At 50.0% G+C, this 23327-nt stretch overlaps 2 protein-coding genes across 3 annotated transcripts; both read left to right on the top strand.

Annotated features, from left to right (window-relative positions):
- Window positions 1-3630: 3630 nt before the first annotated feature.
- On the top strand, window positions 3631-15443 carry LOC125918494 (interleukin-17 receptor E-like). 2 transcript variants are annotated; one of them, XM_049624481.1, is made up of 16 exons: window positions 3631-3973; window positions 4317-4332; window positions 4903-5025; window positions 5659-5756; window positions 6004-6163; window positions 6258-6397; window positions 7285-7353; window positions 8245-8311; window positions 9726-9901; window positions 9983-10030; window positions 10113-10158; window positions 10328-10476; window positions 12439-12507; window positions 13004-13055; window positions 13139-13237; window positions 13752-15443. In XM_049624481.1, exons 1-16 carry the CDS (start codon window positions 3845-3847, stop codon window positions 14345-14347), a joined length of 2037 nt encoding a protein of 678 aa, XP_049480438.1. In that variant the 5' UTR covers window positions 3631-3844; the 3' UTR covers window positions 14348-15443. The 2 variants fall into 2 exon arrangements, with proteins under 2 accessions (XP_049480438.1, XP_049480436.1); XM_049624479.1 differs by having other exon boundaries at window positions 9726-10030.
- Window positions 15444-15596: 153 nt separating this feature from the next.
- LOC125918495 (interleukin-17 receptor C-like) lies at window positions 15597-23321 on the top strand. Its single transcript, XM_049624482.1, has 12 exons — window positions 15597-15921; window positions 16210-16231; window positions 16422-16574; window positions 16869-16943; window positions 17035-17144; window positions 18345-18456; window positions 18779-18823; window positions 20344-20483; window positions 20707-20766; window positions 22689-22743; window positions 22830-23011; window positions 23100-23321. Exons 1-12 carry the CDS (start codon window positions 15817-15819, stop codon window positions 23211-23213), a joined length of 1173 nt encoding a protein of 390 aa, XP_049480439.1. The 5' UTR covers window positions 15597-15816; the 3' UTR covers window positions 23214-23321.
- Window positions 23322-23327: the final 6 nt, after the last annotated feature.

Below are 23327 nucleotides of genomic sequence, written 5' to 3' on the forward strand. Positions count from 1 at the left end.
CAGATCCCTTTCCTTGAAGAGCATTGTTAACTTCCCTTTCTCACACTGGGGGTCCCTACCTCCTCTGTTAGGCGTAATTTCTTGCCTTGGAATTCTAGAGGTTGATCCCTTCTGGAACAGCAGAAATGAGGAAGGGACACTTGTCCACTCTTGGTTTACATTTGTCTAATGGGTTGGCCCCTCTTGTCCAAGGTGTCCTAACAGTAGTAGGCACAGTTGCCCCAACAGACTTTAAGAATCAGCCATTACAGAAAGAGCCTGGAGGTGCTGCTGCATGGTCTGACCAGAGTCCATGTAAGAGTAAGGCTCAAGGGGCGCCTGGGTGGCGCAGTCGGTTAAGCGTCCGACTTCAGCCAGGTCACGATCTCACGGTCCGTGAGTTCGAGCCCCGCGTCGGGCTCTGGGCTGATGGCTCGGAGCCTGGGGCCTGTTTCCGATTCTGTGTCTCTCTCTCTCTCTCTGTCCCTCCCCCGTTCATGCTCTGTCTCTCTCTGTCCCAAAAATAAAAAAAAAAACTTTAAAAAAAAAAAAAATTAAAAAAAAAAAAAAAAAAGAGTAAGGCTCAAGAAAAACAGCTGTCCACGGCCCCCACAGTGTACTCTGTCTCTGAGCATGTTCATGGGCCTGCCAAGACTTCCTCAGCTGCTGGCTTGGTCCCCAAGTAAAGGTTATTAGAGCATGAAGTCTGGGGTCCGCTCCTTCAGACACAAACCACAGATGAGGCAGGCTCAGCCATCTTGCAAGAGGACAGGGCCTCTGTGCTACAGTTGGCTTTTACTCTAGTTGGCTACCTCTTATTTCCAGCCGGTTACTCCTGTGTTGACACTTGCCAAACAATCTCTGCTCATCTGGAAGTCTGACCACTAATTCACTGTCATAAGACCTGTTCTTTCCAAATCCTTCCTTCACATTGTTAACCCTACTAACTACATCACATTGCTAAATCTAGTATTTCCATGGACCATAGGGCCCAGAAACCCTCTGACTTCCCACAGATCTCCCCAAGCAGTGTGTTCTGGCAGAAAGAGCCAGAAAGATAGGGTGGTGAGTCCCAGCTCTCCATTTTTGTATTTGGGCAAATTACTTAATCTTCCTAGTGTTTTCCAGTCGGTAAAATGGTTTAATAAGACTGACCTCAAGGCTTGTAGTACTCATAAAATGAGATATGGCCCAGAGCCTGATAGTAAGAGTTTAGCAAATCTTGAACTGATTCCCTACTCTTTCCCAGGATGTGTTGGAACTCACCTGTGCTTTTTACTTTAAATCATTTTTGGAACACTCTTCAGTCAATAGGCAAACTAGCAGACAATAAATAAAACACACCTTCTTTTCTCTCTTCTATCTTTCTTACTCATCTTTATTCTTTTTCCTTTTCCAAGTGCTCGTGTTCTTCCCTTTCTATTCTTTTTTCCCTTTGTATGTGTGAATGTGGGTCCTTTTGTTTCTTTTCTGCTTCTACCATACTTCAGCCAGGGTCAGGGAGAAATTAAGGAAATATTTTCACTGTGACAGAGCAGAAGATATAAGAGGTTAAGAAAGAAAAGTATTCTAGAATAGAACCAAGTCTCTTACTTTATGCCCTTAGCGTTAGAAATTGCATTAGTTATGTAGATCTAAACCACTTTGGTTTTGGTAAAAATTGAGGGGGAAAACTACTTAACCTATCCTTAGTATGGCCAGACCACATTTTTCTTCCTTCATATCTTAACTAATCGGATTTTTAAATTTATTTTTGTTTAAATATTATTTTGTTGTTTATTTTTGAGAGGGCGCAAGTGGGGGAGGGGCAGAGAGAGAGGGAGACAGAATCTGAAGCAAGCTCCAGGCTCCGAGATGTCAGCACAGAGCCCAACAAGGGACTCAAATTCTTGAACTGTGAGATCATGACCTGAGCCGAAGTTGGATGCTTAACCAACTGAGCCACCCAGGTGCCCCTTAACTAATCTGTTTTTGCAGTGATCGGCTCCAAGGCCAAAAAACAGATCCTTGCCATGCAAACTCTTTTAGGTTCCCAGGAGCAGAGGGAGATGAGGCAGTGGGAAGAGAGACTACAGGATGGTAGAAAATGAGATGAACTGTGGGAGGCTGGCAGAATTGGAGCTCCCTTATGAAGTGTTCTCTCTTTTTTTTTTTAATTCTTTTTACTGTTTATTTTTGAGAGAGAGAGAGAGACAGAGTGTGAGCAGGGGAGGGACAGAGAGAGAGGGAGACACAGAATCGGAAACAGGCTCCAGGCGCTGAGCTGTCAGCACAGAGCCCGACGCAGGGCTTGAACCCACAAACTGCGAGATCATGACCTGAGCCGAAGTCGGGCGCTTAACCGACTGAGCCACCCAGGCGCCCCTGAAATGTTTTTTATGAAATGAAAAGAATAATTATCACTTACCTCTCTCATAAAGTGATTAGGAGGATCAAATATGAAAGTGCTTGTGAAATGTGAAGCAGATAAATTGCTACTTAAATGTATCATTTATATTTATTCAACTACAAAACACCTATTTCTCTCTTTTTTTTTAAGTTTATTCATTTTTGAGAGAGAGAGAAAAAAAAACAAACAGGGGAGGGACAGAGAGAAAGGGAAAGAGAGAATCCCAAGCAGGCTCTGCACTTCGAGTGCAGAGCCTGACACAGGACTGGAACGCACAAAGGCAAGACTATGACCTGAGCCAAAATCAAGAGTCAACTGACTGAGCTGCCCAGGAACGCCCAAAGCACGTATTTCTTGACATCCACTGCTGTGCATTGGAGAACTTAACTAATAGGAAAGGGTCCTTATCTTCTGAGGAACTCAAAAGTTAGAGGGTATTTTTAGGATAATGAGTACAATGGGTCTTCAGACTGTGGACCTGAAGACTCAGAATTGGCCTAAAGAAGGTTATAGTCAGGCTACAATCTCAAGATGACTTAACCCTGTAGGTGTGCCCCAAACTTGCTTTCTATGTGTGTCACCAAAATGAGGACTAAAGCAGTTCAAATGCTCCATGAGCAGGAGGAAGCTGTGGGATGATAGGGAGGGTCCCCACAAAGCCTGGAGCCTCGTCAGCATCAGAAACCACAGAAAACCAGGTCAGTGCATGGGGCCTGCTCCCTCAGCTCCAGGGCTCAGCTATGAGTTCTGGGGCTTCCTGAACAGACAGTACTGATTAGAGGATCCTTGAAGCTGGAGGTCCCTTTGGCTTGGAGCCCTTTGCCCAGAAGAGCTGGGTGGAGAGAGGAAGCTAGGCTATAGTCCTGAGGGTCACCCAGGTAGGGAGCAGGAGGAGTATGGGAGCATGTGCGATTTATATGCATCCTGTAATGACTTTTTGTTGTTCTGTTCAACTCTAAGTGGTGCCTTGGTCACCATTGTCTCCAGGCCCCATTGCAGAACAGTGCTTAATAGCTCTATTAATTCTCTAAGTGAGGGGATGTAGCATGTCTCCAAGGAAGCTCCCAAGTCCAAGAGCGGTAGTGGGCGGGTGTTGCGGCAGTAGGAGGGGTTAAGAAATAGGTACAGCCCTCCATCCTCCTAACCCTGTGCTGGCCTCTTTCCTGTTATTTCTCTGCATGAGCAGGAGCCCCTTGCCCTCCAGGTGGGGGCAGTAGGATTTGGGGCAGGGGGCGGGGGGGGGGGGGGGGGGGCGGCGTGAGCAAGCGTCCCTCAGTCCCTCCGCTAGGGGAAGGAATGTGGCCTGGCTGGCTGGTTAGGATCTAGGATCGAGGAGGAGCTTTGAGGCAGGGCGGGGCAGTGGCAGGCTGAGGCGAGGGCTCCTGCTCCCTGCATTCTCTGCTACTGAACAACAAGTCCCTGCCATCCTTCAGGCTGTGCAGCCATGTTCTGGGGGCTCTGACCCCACGGAAGTCCATGGGGAGCCCCAGACTGCCGGCCCTGCTCCTGCCTCTCCTGCTGCTCATTGGCCTCTCTGCCTCCTCTGGGATTGGCTGCCCCTATCTTCTGCACTGGAGCACCCACTGTCTGCTGGCCTCCCACATGGTAAGATACCCCCACTGCCCAGTGGGGACAGCTGCCTGCCACAGGCTGGTAAAGGTCCCCACTCTTCGGCCTGTCCTCTCCTGCCTCCCAAGTCCCTGTGCCCTGGTGACAGCCCCATTGTGTCGTTTATATGGTCTCAAAGGGGTAGCCAAGGTTCTGGTGTGCTGAGGGCCTGGGCAGGGTTGAGCTAGAAAGAAAAGAGCTAGAGTGGATGGGCTATTAGCTTATGGACCTTAGAATTAGGTGATTTGAACCAAAGACCCCAGGGAGAATGCCCCCCATGGGAATCTCTACTAATAATTCTTCTCTCTTTTCTTACCCTTACTGGGCCCTGTGCCTTCAGGAAGACGCACTCACTGGTGAGTCTCATTCCCTGCCCTGATTCTCTTCTTTGTCCCTTTTGTTCCAGATCCCTAATGAGCTAGTCATTTTTGTTCCCAAATTGGGAAGTAGCATAACAAGGAAAAATCACGGGGTTTAGAATCAAGACAAGCCTGGATTTGCATTGCAGTTCCACCACATACTCCACATGTGGCTGCAAGCAGTGCCCTTAGTCCCTCTGACTCTCCATTTCTGAGGGGTAGAGCAGTGCAGTAGAAATGATGGTACCATGAAAACTGTTGCCCCTGGGCTGAGGGGAGGATTAAATGAGAGACAGGATAATCTCTCTCCCTTAACTGATCCCTCATTCCTGTCGGAGATACAACACTCCTTCATATCTTATGGTACATTCTGGTTTACAAATCATTTTCCCACATATTATCTTACTTGATCTTGACAACAGTCCTACTTTATGAATGAGGAAGCTGAGGCTTAGAGAGATCCGTCACTTGCTCAAAGCCACACATCTCAGTCTCAAGTGCAACTTGTCTGAGGCAAGAGGGACCTTCTTGGACCCTATCATTTGATTTTCTTATTATCCTTCCTAGGAGGGTCTGCTCATATTCCTTGCCATACCCAGTTGGCCCTTCCTGTGTCTCTAAAGTCCTGGTGTGCTCAGCTCTGGCTCCCCGCCTGCTATTTACACCTGCATCTGATGTCAAATCCTTCAGGTATGAGAAATAGCTCTTTGGGCCCTTCTCAGTGGAGATGGGAATTAGGAGCATTGGCGGGGGGCAGGGGGCAGGGGTGCAGCAGTCTGAGGAAAGTGGGACTTATCATCCTAGAACAGATGTCTGTCCTATTGTCAACCTCAACAGAGACAGGTCATCCTAAAATAGCATAGCATGACTGATATTCATGGGTTCACTTTTATCATTTTGTGAAGGTGTTTCTCCTTTCCACTGGTACCAATTCTTGGCATTAAAATGTTTTAGTTCTGTGAGTTTCCTATTATTACCTTCTATTCACAAAGTAAGATCTTTCTTAATTCAAGTCTGTATTTTAATTGCCTAGCTTAGTGCCTGGCACATACTAAATGCCCAGACAGTGTTTAACAATTGGCAGCTTCTAATTTTTCACTGCTGTAAATAATGCTACAGTGGACATCTTTGCATATATATAGCTTTTTCTCTACCTAAGGAGTTAATCCTTTTTTGACTATATCATAATTTTTAGGACTAAAGAAGCTTGATATCATTACCCTCCATGATCTCAAATGACTTCCTGCCTAACATCAGGCCACACTTCCAGGTAGGGGAGGGGCAGTGAAGGGCTGGATAGCCAATGTGTCCTTTCCTGCGCAGACCTCCAGGGGGGCTGGATCCACTTCCTGGTGCAGAAATACAAAAAGTCATACAAGTTCCGGTTCTGTAGGAGACACAAGATGCCAGCATCTGCTCAGGTACTCCCCTTGCCAGTTCCAGCCCTGCCTTATACCCCACAGCCCTTTCCTTTCTGGCCTTTCATTTTGTTCTCTAGCCACATGAGAGATAGAGAACATGGTGATGAAGTAGACTATTCTGTCTGTTACACAGTTAGGGAAACTAAGGTCTAAAGGTTGAGCAACTTGCCTGTGGTACCCCAGGTTCCAGAAGCAGTAATAGAAGCCCGATTCCTGGCCTAAGGCCAACCCTGTTCTCTGCCTACAGAGGAAGCTGCTGAATAGCTGTTGCCTGTCTGAGAAGGGTCATCACATTGCTGTCCCCTTCCCAGACATCTCTCACAAGGGATCACGCTCTAAAAGGACCCAACCTTCATATGCAAAGGCAATGGAAGGTCTCCCCAGACCCAGCTCACAAAGGCATGGAGGTAGGCATGGGGTATGACCAGAGATGGGTGCAGCCAAGTAATGGTGACTGCGCTAAGGCCAAGAGACAAGACTACCAGTTCTCCTTCTCCCCAGGGCCCGAGTTCTCCTTTGAATTGCTGCCTGAGGCACGGGCTATTCGAGTGACCATTCCCCCGGGACCCGAGGTCAGTGTGCGTCTTTGTCACCAATGGGCACTAGAATGCGAGGAGCTGAGCAGTCCCTTCGAGGCCCAGGTATGGAGTGTTGTCTCCCTTTGAAAAACCAGATCACACAGCACTGCAGCAAAAAGGACCTCTCTGTTGTACACATGGGGAGACTGAGGCCCAGAGAGGGACAGTAATTGTTTATGACCTTACTACATTTCTGAAGTGCCTAACATTAAGCCTTCTTTGGATTAGACAGAAAATGCAGAAGGGAAAGGGCAGACAGAGAGACCTGGAGCAGCCATGAACGCCTAGCAGAGAAATGAATATGGCATTTATCCCCAGTGAGAAGACCGTTAATGAGATTCAGGTTGCACTAAGAAGGCTTTTCAATCCGCCCCGCCCCCCCCCCCCCCCCCCGCCAGGAAGTGGTCACATCTGTCTTGGTACCCTTCCATCTCCTTCCTTTTGTTGCTGCCCCTCAGAGAATGAGATGTTCCCCATTCACTCAACCTGGGCCCTGATACCCCACTTGAACCTCCAGTTGTTGTGGATGCCCTTGTATGCACTTGGTATCATTTGCAGGGAATGAGGCTATACCTCTGATTCCCTCAGCTCTCTTCATTTATAAAAACAAAGATCATTTTAGATGCTGGCATTTAATTAATCAAGTTAATGCTTCTAGCACCTACCTGGCGTAGAGTAGGGTCTCTAGAAATGTATAATCCTTTCCGTATTTCCTCCCTTTCCCCACTCCATATATTGAGATACCCAGAGCAAATAGACTACAGAGCAGGGACCTCCCTCCTCCCTGAGAGGAAGTTTCTTGGTGAAAGAAATAACTCTCCTATAAGAAAAAAAATAACTCTCCTATAAGAGGACCTTGGCCAAGGTCCCAGCTTCCTGCTGCCCTTGTCCAGGGTGCCTAAACTCTTTCGGCAGGCACCTCTTCACTCCTTTTGCTGCTTTGTCAACAGAAAATTGTGTCTGGGGGCCATGCTGTAGACCTGCCTTATGAATTCTTTCTGCCGTGTCTGTGCATAGAGGTGAGCAGAGGAGAATGTATGGGTTGTCCATGGCTCCAGTCCTAGGACTCCTAGAGGCACAGTTGGTCAAGCATATCTCCAGTAAGTCAGGCCTTAAAAAGACTGGGTATTGATGAGATGCTTGGGAAGACTGCTACCAACTTGACTGTGAGCCACACACTGGGTCAGAGATGGAAGTGTCCTGGGACACTTTGGGGGGTGATTCCAACTTAGTCCTACCCAAACCCAGCTTTCCCTGGTTCAGACTGGCCTCATCCCACAGAGACAGAATACACAGTTGCCTTCGCTGTGTGTTCTGAAGAGTCACAGTGGAGGCACATGTGGCCACTGCAAGGTTTCATGTGGCTCCAAAAGTCTTGTCCCCATAAGCTCTCCATAGCAGCTCTCCAATCCTTATGAAGCTGAGGTGCCTGGCGTTAAGACTTATTTGAACTAAACAGAAAATTCAGGGGACCTTGTTAACCAGGAGGAGACAAAAGGGAAGGTTCAGGCAGATACCTGAGGCAGAAAGCAACAGCCAGGGTGTTTGGGCAGTCCAGGGGAAGGGGTCCACACAGGGCACCGGACACCTTGGGAATCACTGAGGGCAGAAGCCAGGGAAGCCAAAAGTGGAGGAACATGGACCTCTCCTCTTTTTGGGGAGGATAGGTTCTGCTCTCCAGGGAGAAGAGGACTCAACCCCAGCCCCATACTTACTGGTCTTGCTCCTGTACTCTGGTCACACACCACTTACCCTTGCCCATACGCTGCCCTGCTTCCCCTCATCCATGCTCTGCCAGTTCAGGCAGCTTGCATCAGGAAAGGGTCAAGCCAGAATGAGTTTCAGATGTAAGTGATACAGGAAAAGCCATTCCTATGACCTTCCCTGACTGCTCTCCCCTGTCCCCGCAGGCATCCTACCTGAAAGAGGACACTGTGAGGTGCAAAAAATGCCCCTTCCAGAACTGGCCTGAAGCCTGTAAGTGCTGTACATATGCACTCTTGTGTATTCACAGCCTCTCTCTCTCTCTTACACACACACACACACTTTGCACCTATGCTGTGGAGGAAGTCCCAGAAGCCATGCAGGCACTTTCCATGGAGTTGGTGGGGGAAAAGGGCTATCACATCTACCAATCAGCCTGCCAATATATCAGTATTGAACATTGTACTAGGCACTGTGAGAGGTTCAGAAATATGAGACCCAGCAGGTGGTGTTCTAAGAGGATGGACCAGAAATCTTGGGGTCACATCCCACTTATTCTTCTCTGAGTCTCAGTTTCTTCGTCAGTAAAGTAGTGATACCTTCCCTGCCTTACTTTCCAACTGTTGAGGAAATGAATGTTGAATTCAATATTTATGTGAAAGTGGTTGGTGATGTCTAAAATGCTGTATATATGTTATTATCCTAAAATTAAAGAGACAGGACCCTGAAACATAATAAATGAGAAGCACATAGCAGCCTACAGTCCAAGCCATTGTTATAATTAAGGATTAGGCTGTAGATCATGAACTCAGGAAAGGGAGAATCCCATGCAGGCTGTCTGAGCAGAGAAGGTCTCTTATAGAAGATGACACCTGAGGGGCGCCTGGGTGGCGCAGTCGGTTAAGCGTCCGACTTCAGCCAGGTCACGATCTCGCGGTCTGTGAGTTCGAGCCCCGCGTCAGGCTCTGGGCTGATGGCTCGGAGCCTGGAGCCTGCTTCGGTTTCTGTGTCTCCTTCTCTCTCTGCCCCTCCCCCGTTCATGCTCTGTCTCTCTCTCTGTCCCAAAAATAAATAAAAAAAAAAAAAAAAAAAAAGAAGAAGATGACACCTGAGGTGGGCTCAGAAAATGGGAAGGATTTTATTTTTTTTAATGTTTATTTATTTTTAATAGAGAAAGAGAGAACAAGTGGGGGAGGTGCAAAGAGAGAGGGAGACAGAGGATTCGAAGCAGTCTCCATGCTGACAGCAGAGAGCTGAATGTAGGGCTTGAACTCACAAACCATGAGACCACAACTGAGCCAAAGTTGGATGCTCAACCTACTGATGCTCACCCAAGCAGGATCCCCATGGGCAGGATGTCAAAAGGAGAATAGGGAGGGGAACATTCCTGGTTCTAAGAGGAACCTAAGCAAAAATATATGGATTTTGAGTTTGGGAGCAGCAGGGAGCTGGCCAGAATGGAGGCACAGGAAGGAGAGGAGACAGTTTAAGTAGAAAAGGTCATAAAAGGTCTGGAGAAGGCGTGCTCATTTATTGGGTACCTAGACATTCCAGCAACTCTGCTGGCTGTCTTCAAAAAGTCATCCCCTGCTGCTCTGGGGATTGGGGTGCAAAGCGAGGCTGAGGCTGAAGCAGGGCCTAGGCCTCCCCAGGCCTCACTCTCTGCCCCTGCCTGCCGCCTACCCAGATGGCTCGGACTTCTGGAAGTCAGTGCACTTTACTGACTACAGCCAGCACAGTCAGATGGTCATGGCTCTAACACTCCGCTGCCCACTGAAGCTGGAGGCCTCCCTCTGCCAGAGGCAGGGCTGGCACACCCTCTGTGAAGACCTCCCCAATGCCACGGCTCGAGAGTCACAGGGGGTGAGACAGGCCTGCCCAGGACTCCCAGGACCCTGGGGCCCAGGGCTCTGCTCCCTGACTAACTCCCTTCTCCTACCACAGTGGTATGTTTTGGAGGGAGTAGACTTGCACCCCCAGCTCTGCTTCAAGGTACAAGCATGGGTGACAGGGGATGGGGAAGGGTATGGGTGGTGCCTAGAGCTTGCTGACTTACCATTCTTGGATTTCTCAGTTCTCTTTTGGAAATAGCAGCCACGTTGAATGCCCCCGCAGGACTGGTGAGCCAATAAATGACCCTTTTGGGACCCCCTTCCACCACTTAACCCTTACCCAACTATGACCAAGCCAGACTCTAGCCCTGCCCTGACTTCTCTATCAACCACAACCCAGCTCCAACCATTCCTACAAACAGAATGTCTTGTATTATGCTCTTTCCCACCCTGGCAGCCCCATCCTGGAATGTGAGCATGGATACCCAGGCCCAGCAGCTGGTCCTTCACTTCTCCTCGAGGATGCACGCCACCTTCAGTGCTGCCTGGAGCCATCCAGGCTTGGGGCAGGACAGCTTGGTGCCCCCTGTGTATAGCATTAGCCAGGTATGGCCTAGTAGCCAGGGTTTGTCCCTCACCCCCACCCAAGGTCGTGTTGCTAGGAGCACAGCAGGTGGAGGCAAGCAAATCTCTGACTTACATCATGTGATTATTTGTTTACTTGATCAGCCTTTGTTGGCTGGTTTCTCTGCCAGTCAGCAGGGTCTTTAATGGGGCAGTGTCTAATCCATTTAGTTTCTGAACTTACAGGGAATAAACAGAGGCAAGAGGCTGACCCTCTTACATCCAGCTGTCTTCTGACCCGGTCAGTCTGCCACATTTTATACCAATGCCCTCTCTGGAAACCCCTGTCCTCGTCCCCTGTGTTCCTGCTTGCCTCCACAAGGCACTTGGCAGAAGTTCCCTGACTGTCTTGGGAGACAGAGTCCCTGGAAGCTAAAGTCCTTTTTGCAGAATACTGTAAACCACTGACAGATTTAACTCTATTATGTGAACTGAGAACAGTTTGACTAGCAGACTTTCTTCTGTGGATCTAAAATAAAAACCATAATAAAATATATCCCCCAAACCATAGCACCAATCTGACTAAGCATGGTCAGCTTTTTCCAATTCTTTCTTAAATGCTCACTTGCAGCTTGGTTACTTGTTTTGAATTTTTTTTTTTAACATTTATTTATTTTTGAGACAGAGACAGAGCATGAACGGGGGAGGGTCAGAGAGAGAGGGAGACACAGAATCGGAAGCAGGCTCCAGGCTCTGAGCCATCAGCCCAGAGCCCGACGCGGGGCTCGAACTCCCAGACTGTGAGATCGTGACCTGAGCTGAAGTTGGACGCTTAACCGACTGAGCCACCCAGGCGCCCCTGGTTACTTGTTTTGTATTCTATGAGGGCTCCCAGGCAGACAGATGGTAGCAAATGTTTAAGATTTAACACCAAGCCATGCTTAAGATTTAAGACAAAGTCACATGGGATAACCTAAGATTGAGTGCTAAAGCCATGGACTCATCTCTCTCTGTGAGCTGGGGAAAGAGCACCTTCACTGAGTTCAGCCGTGGTTTGAGAGTCACTGTGTCAGCATCTGCTGACATCTGGCTGGAGAATGGGGTCTAGGACAGAGGTGGTACAGGGGTTGGAGGTGGAGAGAGTTTCCAAAAGATGGAGACTCTGGTCAATTCCCTAACCAACACCCAGAATGTAGAGTGGAGCCATACCCTGTCTGTAAACAGATGGCAATCAATTCTGTCCAGTTTAACATGTATTTATTACATCCCTTCTCTGTATCTACTCTGTATTAGACTCTGGGAGCTACAAGAAAAGTATTTTACACAGTCTCTGCCCCTAAGGAGTTCAGTACTAAATGAATACACACTACACTGTGGAAGATAGAGGGTGTTCACATGCACACTCACATGTGATGCTCTCAATAACCTGGTAAAATAAAGATTACTAGTCCTCATATATAAATGAAGAAACTGAGGGTCAGGGAGAGAGGTAACCTATCTCCATGCAAAGATCACACAGCTAGGAACCACAAAGGCAAGAGTTAAGCCTGACTTTTTAAAATTGTGGTCTTCTGACTTCACAACTTAGGTTCTCTCCCATGAACAAGCCATCCCCTCAGACATGTGGGACAGAGAAGGGAGGCAGGGTATAATTAGCCTCCTTGGTTTGTGAGCTTCTGGAGGACAGAGATGACATCTGTGTCTTCTTTCCTCAGGGCTTGACACAGAGTAGGCACCCATAGTATGTTTGTTGATGAATGCCTGATCGCCTGATTAATATGTATCTGTTCAGTGGTTCAGATCCAGGAATGATCACAGAAGGATCTGAGAATGAAGCAGGGGGAAGACTTTTTTGTCAGCAGTGGCACTTGGCTTTAAGCCTGGGTAGGATTTGGGTGGGGGTAGAGGGGAGTAGAAAGGAGGAAGAGCATGGGCTAAGACTCAGACTGGACAGAACCAGATGTGACTCTATGGGGATAGTCATTCTGTTCTTTGTTCCCACAGACTCAGGGGTCAAGCCCAGTGACGCTAGACCTTATCATTCCCTTCCTGAAGCCAGGGAGCTGTGTCCTGGTAAGGAATCTTACCCTCACTCTGCACATTCCGCCTTAGCATCTACTCTTCAGGGGGCACATGGGGCAAATGCAGTCTGCAAAAATGTTTGGTTTGGCCAACATGGTGTTTGAAATTGGAATTAGTTGCCACCATTTAAATATTGGAGAGTTCATATTTTAAAAAGCTGATTTCTGGCTTCTCCTCGAAAATCAGAAAACCTGGTACTGTGTCCACATTCAGGCATGGTGACAATGGGCTTGAGCTCAGTGGCATCTGATTACTTCATTCAGGGCCTGTGCCCTCCGGGTCCTCATGGACACCCTGGCCAACTTTGAGTTTATTTTTTGAGTTTGCCACTCTTGACCTGTTGTGTGCCCAGCCAGGGCTGGACCAAACACACCCTGTGCTGGAGAAATTCCCTATCCAGGGGAACTCCCCTTCTGTCCCCATTCAACTTCCCCTGGGAGGAGGGGCCACCCTGGCTTACAGGGATGGGGGGGCTCTGTGCCTTCAGGTGTGGAGGTCAGATGTTCAATTTTCCTGGAAGCACCTTTTGTGTCCGGATGGTGAGTTCTTGGGAGAGTGGGGTGGGGTAAGAAGGAGGATGGGCACTGAGGACTCTGGCTTGGCCTCACGCTGCTTGACTCAGTCTCTCATAGACACCTGGGGCTCTTGATCCTGGCACTGCTGGCACTCACCACCCTCTCCGGCATTGTTCTGGTCCTCACTCGCCGGCGCCCACTGTCAGGTAAGTACACTCGGGGGTAACCTGAGGATTCAGATCTGCACAACGTCTAGGCTGGTTGCCCCCCACCCTTCCCCTGCTTAGACTCCCTTCTCGGATAGTCAGGTTCGTGCTGCTGCACCAAGCTCTCTGCTACCCAGGGTGGGGAGCCTCAGGCCCCCTAGTGGTCAGGAATGGTTAAGGCAGAACAAAGGCCCCTCTGTGCAGGTGGTTACTGTTAAGAGTCTCTGCGCACGAGACTATTGGGGCGGAAATCCAGCTTGCTCTGCACCTGCCAAACCTGGCACCTAGACTTGGCCCCTTCTAGGGAGCTTTCATCTTATTAGCCCAAAGGCACAGTATAGGCTAAAGTTGCCTTGGGTACCCATCCACAGCGTAGATAAGGAACTAGGTTCCTACATCATACTAGTTCCTAGGCACCCTATGATGTAGCCCCAAGGCGGGGAGTGGGGGAGGGGAAGTGCTGGGTGTCTCTTACCCCCCCCCCCCCCCCTTGTTCATTTGCTCCCGCCCCCAGGCCCGAGCCACGCGCGGCCGGTGTTGCTGCTGCACGCGGCGGAGTCAGAGGCGCAGCTGCGCCTGGTGGGAGCACTGGCTGAACTGCTTCGGGCAGCGCTGGGCAGCGGGTGCGACGTGATCGTGGACCTGTGGGAGGCTACGCGCGTAGCGCGCGTGGGCCCGCTGCCGTGGCTGTGGGCGGCGCGGGCGCGCGTGGCGCAGGAGCAGGGCACCGTGCTGCTGCTGTGGAGCAGAGCCGACCCCAGTCTGGCCGGTGGTCCGGATCCCGGCGCTGCGCCCCTGCGCGCCCTGCTCCGCGCGGCCCCGCGCCCGCTGCTGCTGCTCGCTTACTTCAGTCGCCTCTGTGCCAAGGGCGACATTCCCCCGCCACTGCGCGCCCTGCCACGCTACCGCCTGCTGCGCGACCTGCCGCGGCTGCTGCAGGCGTTAGATGCGCTACCTTCCACCGAAGCCGCCAGCTGGGGCCGCCTCGGGGCTCGTCCGTGCCTGCAGGGTCGCCTGGAGCTGTGCCGACGGCTGGAACGGGAGGCCGCCAAATTTTGCCAACTGAGGCTGAGCAGAGACAGGCCTAGGGGTACTGGCTGGAACCCCTGAATGAGCCTTCTACCCTTGAATCCTTGGGGTGCCACCTCGGGACTACTGGCCAAAAATCCTTACGCTGTCTGCCAACCTGGGAGCAGAGCACCTCCCTCACTGTCCCAGCCCCTTCCCCACGTGTGCCTGGCTTCTTCCTTAGGATTACCCTTTCAGAACCAGCAGGGAGAGTTGGTCTTTACTTAGGGCTCCACCGACCCCAGTCCTGTGGGGGTGGGGGAATCTTCCCACTTCTCTTCAAAATTCCGGAAAGAGTATTTTGCACATGAACCAGTCCAGGCTGGAGAGGTTGTGGGACAGGGATAGAGGAGGCAGGAGCTATGGCAGTTCTGAGTGAGGGGTGACTTCAGGGGGTGGGAGAAATTCCCTTTCTGAGCCAGGATACTGCTTTCCCAGACTGGAGCCTAGCCCAGAGGAGGATGGAGGGAGAGAGAGAGCCTGATCAGGGAAAGAGGTTTCAGCCTTGAGTGGCCAGGACACAGGTGTGACTAAGATCAAGAAAAATAAATAAAGGTGAATATAATGGATAAGCTAAGAGACACAATGTGCTTCTCTACTGTGCTCAGGATGCTGAGTTGGAGGGAGGGTCAGCACAGCCCTGCCTGGGGGTTGTTATGCATCAGTTTGTGGGCCCAAACCCTGCGTGTCCACACCTACAACCACATACTCCACATTCTCACAAGCAATGCCTCTGAAAAGGCAAAGGAGGACCTGGAAATTCTCACTGTGAACAGGTTCAGGAAGGTCCATTTGTCATGTAGCCAGCCCATGACAACAGCACAAATGGGGCCCCCTGTCTGCCTGGCTCTGAGTTCCTTTCCTCCATACCACACTTGAGCAGAGGCCAGGAAGTGGTGAAAAGCCCACTTTCTGGTGCTCTTTGTCCCTGCCTTTAGAGCTCCTGTCCCACAAAGGGTCACTAAGTCCCAGGGAGTACGTGAGAAGGGACCTGGAGTGCCCAGTATGAGGAGATTCAATAGGCACCAAAATCCCAGATTCACGTGGCAAGTGGAAATGCCCTAAGATTGCCCAGGCCCTCTTCCTTAGGGACTCCCAGGGTGAGTAAGAGCTCCCTTACTCAGCTGTGACTCTTCAGGGGCCCCTCCCAGCTAGGTGTCAGAGGAGGAGGAGGGGGAGGAGGAGGAGGAGGAGAGGGAAAGAAGGAGGTGAGGCCACCACCCCAGTCCAAGGCTGCTGGCTCCCAGGCCTGGTGTTGGTGGGAGGGACAGGGCGGGGCGGGAACAGCCAGCTGCCTGCCGGGAGCCAAAACGAAAGCACTCTGGCTGGGTCTGGGACGGGATTCAGGACTCCCAGGAGAGGGAGTGCTCAAGCCCGCACTGGGACCCCAGGCTGAGGAGGGATTCCAGCCCCTCCTGGGGCTGAGTGGGAATAAAGGTACCGTGTCTGCCCCCCCCTCTGGGGGGGGCAGGACAGGGCCTTGGGCCTTGGTGCCTTCTGGCACCTGGAAGATGCCTGTGCCCTGGTTCCTGCTGTCTTTGGCACTGGGCCGAAGCCCCATGGTCCTCTCTTTGGAGAGGCTTGTGGGGCCTCAGGATACTGCTCGCTGCTCTCCGGTAAGTCTGGGGCACTAAGAGTGTTGGGGAAGGCTCAGGGTTCAGTCTGCGGCCCATTGGGGCCCTAGCCTGGCTCCTGTCACTGTCACTACTGCCAGAACTGCCCTGGCTGGTCTGTCTGGTGCTGATGGGTTAAGAGAAGAATGGGGAGGGGGCAAGCGCTGAGTTTGTCTTCTCCTGGAAGGGACTTGAACAAGGAGCCCTGGAAAGGTGGGCAGGGATCTCAGTCAGGGAAAAATGGCTACATTCGGTGGCATAAACTCTAACACGTCTTTACCTTCTCCCCAGGGCCTTTCCTGCCACCTCTGGGGTGAGTAGCCCTACTTTTAGAAAGAAAAGAACTGCCCAGGTTGGCGGAAGGGATGTTCCAGTCCCATGCCTTTCACACCCACCTTAAGCCCAGGAAGAGCCCAAAGCTCCTTGTCCCTCTGGGGGTGTCAGGTACAACTACCCTATGGATTCTGAACAGCTTTAGCTCTCACCCTGCCCTTTATGCACAGATGGTGACGTGCTCTGCCTACCTGGGAGCATCGTGTCTGCCCCAGGCCCTGTGCTGGTGCCCACACGCCTGCAGACAGAGCTGGTGCTGAGGTGCTACCAGGAGACTGACTGTGACCTCTGTGTGCGTGTGGCCATCCACTTGGCTGTGCATGGTGAGCATGTCATCCCATAACTGTGTGTGTTCCCATGTGAGTGTATCAGGGATGGGCACAAGGACTGGGGAGTCTGGCAGGCAGTCCTGTGCATCCTCAGTGTTCTCCTGGAGAGCACTGGCCAAAGGATCCCCATGTCAGCCTGGTCTCTCTGTCTACCCACCCCCCGGCCCCCCCTCCCTCCCCCCAGGCCTGGCCCCTGCTTCTCAGCACTGGGCTTTCTGGAATGAAGCCAAGCCCAAAGCCAGCCCAGAGCTGGGGCCTGAGTTGGGTCTTGCTCTTGGGCCCTTCTAGGGCACTGGGAAGAGCCTAAAGGTGAGGAAAAGTTTGGAGGAGCAGCTGATCCAGAGCTTGAGGAGTCTAGAAACGGTGAGGAGAAGATGGCTGGCCCAACTGCCCCTTGCCACGGCCTTGCCCATGGCCCCTGGGCCTGACCAAACCCCTGCCCTGTTGCTCACAGCCTTTCTCCAGGCCCAAGTCGTGCTCTCCTTCCAGGCCTACCCCACCGCCCGCTGCGTCCTACTGGAGGTGCAAGTGCCTGCTGCCCTTGTGCAGCCTGGTCAGTCTGTGGTATGCAAAATAATGATAATACCAATAGCCATCTTCTAGATATGACCTCTATGAGGCGCTGTCATGTGCGTTAGCTCTGTTTGCTGATGGCAAGGCTGTGGGCAAGCCCTTTCAGCCCTTTGTGCCTCAGTGTTCCAGTCTGTACAATGGGAATAAGAATAGTCCTACTTCATATGGCTGTTGTGAGAAATAGATGAGTTGGTATGTGTAAAACATCTGATGTAATGCCCAGCAGTAAAGGGTCTCAGGAAGTTTAATTTTCCCTTTCTTGTGTACTCCTTAAAAGTACCCATGGGGGTGCCTAGGTGGCTCAGTTGGTTAAACGTCTGACTCTTGATTTTGGCTCAGGTCATGATCTCATGGTTCAGTTTGTGGGATCGAGGCCCATGTTGGGCTCTGTGCTGACAGCGCAGAGCCTGCTCAGGATTCTCTCTCTTCTTCTCTCTACCCTTCCCATGCTCACCTGCTCTTTCTCTCTCTCAAAATAAATAAACTTATTTAAAAAAAAAAAAAAACACCCATGAGCGAGGCATTATTATTACCCTCATTTTCCAGAGAGAGAAACTGAGGCTTGGAGAAAGGAAGTCTGTGGGCTGGATCTAGTTCTTGGACTTCCTGCTGTACCATGTCTGCTCCGTGTACATACTGTGGTGCAGGGTGTTGGAGCTTCTTCCTACCTCAGGAGGCCACATGTGTTTGGAAGATATATCTCCACCCTGGGCCAAATCACTCAAGCCTTTTGACTTCCCCTCCCGCCCCCAGCTCCCAGCCAATATCCTCTTGCCTGGAAAGTTATAGAATCGGAGAACATCTGCTGGCCCACCTCAATGGGCAGTCATGAGGACCCCTGAGGCACTGGGTGTGAGAAGGGGTTTCTGATCACCTTAGCTTTGACCACAAGATGCAGGACAGCAGGGTTGGCACAGGGACTCAAATAGCTAGGGCCCTTATCCCTGCCCTGCTGACACCCCTACTGAGGGGGTGTGCTTTAGAACTGGGAGCCTTTTTTTTTTTTTTTTTTTTAGCTTAGAATTGAGGGTCTTTAAAGGAAATGTTAATGGGAGAATTTCAGGCTATACAGTATAGCATCATTGGTTGGGGAAAGGGATGAGTGGAGTGGTCCATGGACAGGAGCTCAGAGCCTTTGGTCTGTATTCTGAGCCCTATACTACCAGCCTTCTGCCACCCCTCTCCTCACAGGGTTCTGTAGTATTTGACTGCTTCGAGGCTGCTCTGGGGGCCGAGGTGCGAATCTGGTCCTACACTCAGCCCAGGTACCAGAAGGAACTCAACCTCACCCAGCATTTGCCTGGTAAGTGGCTCCAGGTCCTGCCCCACCGCCCCCAGTCTCTTTCTTGTCTGGCCACTGCCATTCTGCTTTTATCCCCTTCCTTGTCCCATCTGTTCTCAGGCAGGTGTCTGAGCTCCTATCCTCCCCAGGGTCTATCCCTCTTGTCTCCTCTCCCCAGGTGATACTGCTTCCCAGTGCTTGAGGAAGGTGCTTTGGGCCCTGGATAGATGGGGTGGTATTTAGGGGAAGGGAGCCCTTCCCAGTGCTCCCCATGGGTCAGACCACTCCTCTTCTTTCTTTGGCCCCCAGCCCCACTGGTGGCTTTTCTGTGATCTCTCCCCAGACTGCAAGGGGCTGGAAGTCCGGGACAGCATCCAGAGCTGCTGGGGTATGATGGACTATGGCCAACGGGGCTGGAAGGAGGGAGGGACAGGGTCTGGTGTGTGAGGGACCCTTGGAGGTGGCTTCAGGTCTGGGCTTGCCACAGTCCAAATGCTCACAGAGCTCATTTAATTCATCACACATGAACTGCAGTAGCTCCTACTCTGTGCCAGGCATTGGGACTATGAAGATGAACCTCCCTTATGACAAATTTATTTATTAGTACCAGGGACATCTAGAGGCCCAAAATGTTGTCAAGATTATGGTACCCTCCCCCCACATACACACCATATATCAAGATAACAATAATGTTAAGCCATAAAATAAGGGCTAAGAAAGTCAAGGCTCTGATGGTTTTTCCCAGGTACTACTTGAATTTTGTTTTTGCTTTGTTCATTTTTTTTTTTTTTGAACTGGGGTATAACATACATACAGAAAAGTATGTAAAGAGCACTAATTTTAAAGTCCAGTTCACTTAATTTTTACATATGTATACACTTGCATAACTACCACCCAGGTCAACCTATAAGCAGTGATGTTCTTGAGCTCTTAAATTTTTTCAATTTTATTTCCCTTTTGGCTCCTTAACTTAAGTTTGGCCTGTCTCTTTGGTAATTCATTAGAAACTACTCAGCACCAGAGCTTTGAGGCCACAGATACACATCATGCATTTCATATCTTCATTCATTCAGCAATCAATGATTCACTTATTCAGCAGATATTTATTGTGTGATTACTCTGCCCAAGGAATAGTCCTAGGTACTGGAGATTAATTGGTAAACTAAACTGACAAAGATCCCTGCCTTCACAGAGCTGACATTCTAGCTGGGAGTCAGGGTCAAGGTAGGGGTGATGGAGGGCACAATAAACACAAGGAAATGTGAAATATGCAGTAAGTTAGCTTGATTAGTGTTGTGGAGAACATTTGGGGAGGGGAAAGGAGGATAAGGAGGTTGGGGGTTGCAGCAGTCAGGGTTAGCCTCACTCGAGTGAAAAAAGACCCAAAGAAGTTATGGAAGAAGCCATATGGGTGTCTGAGGGAAAAGGGTTCCATATGCAGAGGGAACAGCCAGTACAAAGAGCCTGGAAGCAAGAGTGTATCTGGTGTGTTTAAGTAGAGAGGGCAGGGTGTCTGCACTAGATTAATTAAGGACAAGAGTACTAGGAAATAAGTTACAGTGGTCAGGGCAGCCAAATTGTGTAAGGTCTTGCAAGCCGTTATAAAGACTCTGGCTTTTACTCTGGAAGTAATTTGGGGGGTCATCAGAAGGTTCTAAGCAGAGAATGATTTATCCTACAGTGGTTACAGGATCCTTCTGGCTGCAGAGGGAGAAGAGTGTGTCAAGATACTGGGCTGGCTGCTGGGGACAAAGTCTGGTCTGAGATGAGGACACAGGCTCTGCCCTCTAGGGGCCTTCCAGTCTCAGGAATTTGAAGGAACTCCAAAGGGTCAGTCAAAGGGGTGTGATCAGGCTTGGGTATGTAAAAGAGGTGATGGAGGTCTCTGTCTCTTTGCCTCCCGCACAGCCCTGCCCTGGCTCAATGTGTCTGCCGATGGTGATGATGTGCACCTGGTGCTGGACGTCTCTGAGGATCAGCGCTTTGGCCTCTCGCTGTACTGGAACCAGGTCCAGGGTCCTACAAAACCCTGGTGGCACAGAAACCTGGTGAGGCCTCCCTGTCCCTAAGTCCATTCCCACTCTAGGCTGATGCACATGCTAAGGATGTGAGTGCATTATCAAAAGGGACCCTTGAATACAACACAGCGACCCCCACCCAAAGCAAGGAATATTGGTGGGGGAATAGCTACTTGCCTGGTTTCCTCGACTTTGGCCTCCAGCCTTCCTCCTCCTCATCTCTCCAACTTTCCCCCTTCTGCTTGTCCCACAGACTGGGCCACAAACCATTACCTTGAACCATACAGATCTATTTCCCTGCCTTTGTATTCAGGTAAGAGAAGAGTCCAGCTAGATGCCAGGGGAAGGGTACTGGAGAATTAATGAGGGGGGTGCCCCTTACCTTCCTTGTCTTACCATCCTCCACTCTCTTCTTTGAGGTGGGAACTATTGCTCCCTAGGGTGACTAGCCCTCTCCTGACCTTTGCTGTCCTGTCTTCTGCCTGTTGCAGACTCTGGATGCTTTTCCTGATCCTCTATCCACAGGACTCCTACTTATGCTTCATGGCCCCATTCAAATGTCACCTCCTCCTTGAAGCCTTCCCCTACTCTTCCAATTGTCTCTTTGTGCTCCCCTGGAAAGTAGAGAATGTGCTGTGAACTCAGACTGATTTGAATCCTGACTCTTGCCATTTGCTAGCTGTGTGACCTCATGCAAGTCACTTCACCTCTCTGAGCCTGTTTTTTGTCTGCAAAACAGGACTAACAATACCAACTTCATAGGACTCTTATAAAAGGAAGTATCCAGACTTCTGTGTGTTGGCTCTTCCCTCTTCTTCTTCTTCTTTTTTTTAAGATTTTATTTTTAAGTAATCTCTACACCCAGCGTGGGCCTCAAACTTACAACCCTGAGATCAAGAGTCACATGCTCTACCGACTGAACCAGCCTGGTGCCCCTCTTTCCTCTGAAAGATATCTGATTGTATGTCTAAATGGTCATCAGGTCCCATCTGTTTTACCTCTGACATTAATGTCTGTCATTCCCTCTACCTGAAATGCCCCCCCTCCTTCTTTTCTGTATAATCAAATCCTTCCAACTCAAGTGCCACCTCTTTCCCAGAGCTTTACCTCAATTCCCTGGCCTCTCTTATCTTCCAGTCTTCTTGCACTTGTCTTTCCTTGTCCATTTGTCACTTCCTTTCTTATTTGGGCACCTGTTTCATTTCTTCTTGCATATGACAGATGCTCAATAAATGAGGGATCAATTTATTAATATATATATACATGTCTTATCCCTACTACAACTGAGAATTTGTAATTTCCTTGAAGGTAAGGAAATAGTACCTAATTCAAATTTAGTAACTCCCCTAGAGCCTTGCACAATGCCTGGCATGTAGTGGGTGCTAATTAAGTCTGTTAAAGGAATGAATGAATGAAACTCTCTAACTAGCACTGTGATAGGACACATAACAGACATTCATGAAACGTTTGCTGTGATATAAACGTCCTTACTGCCAAGCACAATGCCTGCTACATAGTGGGTGGTCTTAATTAAAAGTGTGCTGAGTAAATTAATGTATTATCTCTATATCTTAGCACAGGGCTAAGCAAAGAATAGATATGCTTTAAAAGTCTATTGAAAGAAATGGGGTGCCTGGCGGGCTTAGTTGATACAGCATGTGACTCTTGATTTCAGGGTTGAGAGTTCAAGCCCCACACTTCACGTGAAGTTTACTAAAAAAAAAAAAAATATATATATATATATACACACACACACACACACACACACGCACACGCACATTTATGCGCTCTTGGAAGGAAGTAGAAGCCCGGGGGGGCCATATTTCCTGACCATACGCATTACTGTTTTCTACAGAAGAGTATATATATATATTTTATTCTGAAAGAATAAATGAATGTGTCCTTAACACCTACCATACCACCTGGCACATAGTAGGTTCACACAAAGTGATCATGGATTTAATTATCAATGTCCCTAGTGCCTACCACAGTGCTAAGACACATAGTAGATACTCACTAAAAGTCTGTTGAATGAAGATGTTGCCAGATAATTGGCATAGAGCTTGCTGGAAGAATAAATGTGTGCAACTCTAGGGCTTTGCAAAGGGCAAAAACACTGGACGAGTGTTTATGAAATATCAGTTGAGTGAATACATCCCCAGTGCATAGCAGAGGCTAGGCTCCTGGAGGGTCAGCTCGGTTGAACTGACTTGTAGAACCCAGTTTCTTTTCCAGGTGTGGCCGCTAGAGCCCGACTCTGTCAGGACAAGCATCTGCCCTTTTAGGGAAGGTGAGCAAACTGGGGCTGGGGCCATGGTGGTAACAGTGCAGGTGGATGAGTTCTGGGTGCCCAGTGACCCCGCCCTCTCCTTGCAGACCCCCGGGCACATCGGAACCTCTGGCGTGCAGCCCGGCTGCAGCTGCTGCCCCCAAGGGGCTGGCGGCTAGATGCACCCTGCTCGCTGCCTGCTGAGGCCACTCTGTGTTGGCAGGCACCAGGAGGGGGCCCCTGCCAGTCGCTGGTCCCGCTGCTGCCACCAGCAAATGTCACTGTAAACGTAAGTGAAGCGGTGGGAGGCTCCTGGAAGGAAGTGGAAGCCCAGGGGGGCATATTTCCTGACCCCACCTATTACTCTTTTTCCACAGAAGGCACTTGAATTGCCATTGCTGAATGTCCACCCCAACCTCTGTGTCCAGGTAAGAAGGGGGCATAAGAGCTCCGGGCTAGGGGCAGGACCCAGAGTGGACCCCCCCAGATAATTCACTGTCTTCTGGACCCACTTTATCCTTGAGTCACTGGAACAAAGTAGTTACTTCTGGGAGTTCCAGTATTGATTTTAGCAGTGCCATGGGACTCTGGGCAAGTCACTTTAC

Source organism: Panthera uncia, unplaced genomic scaffold (genome assembly GCF_023721935.1).
Source record: "Panthera uncia isolate 11264 unplaced genomic scaffold, Puncia_PCG_1.0 HiC_scaffold_893, whole genome shotgun sequence".
NCBI classification, from domain to species: domain Eukaryota; kingdom Metazoa; phylum Chordata; class Mammalia; order Carnivora; family Felidae; genus Panthera; species Panthera uncia.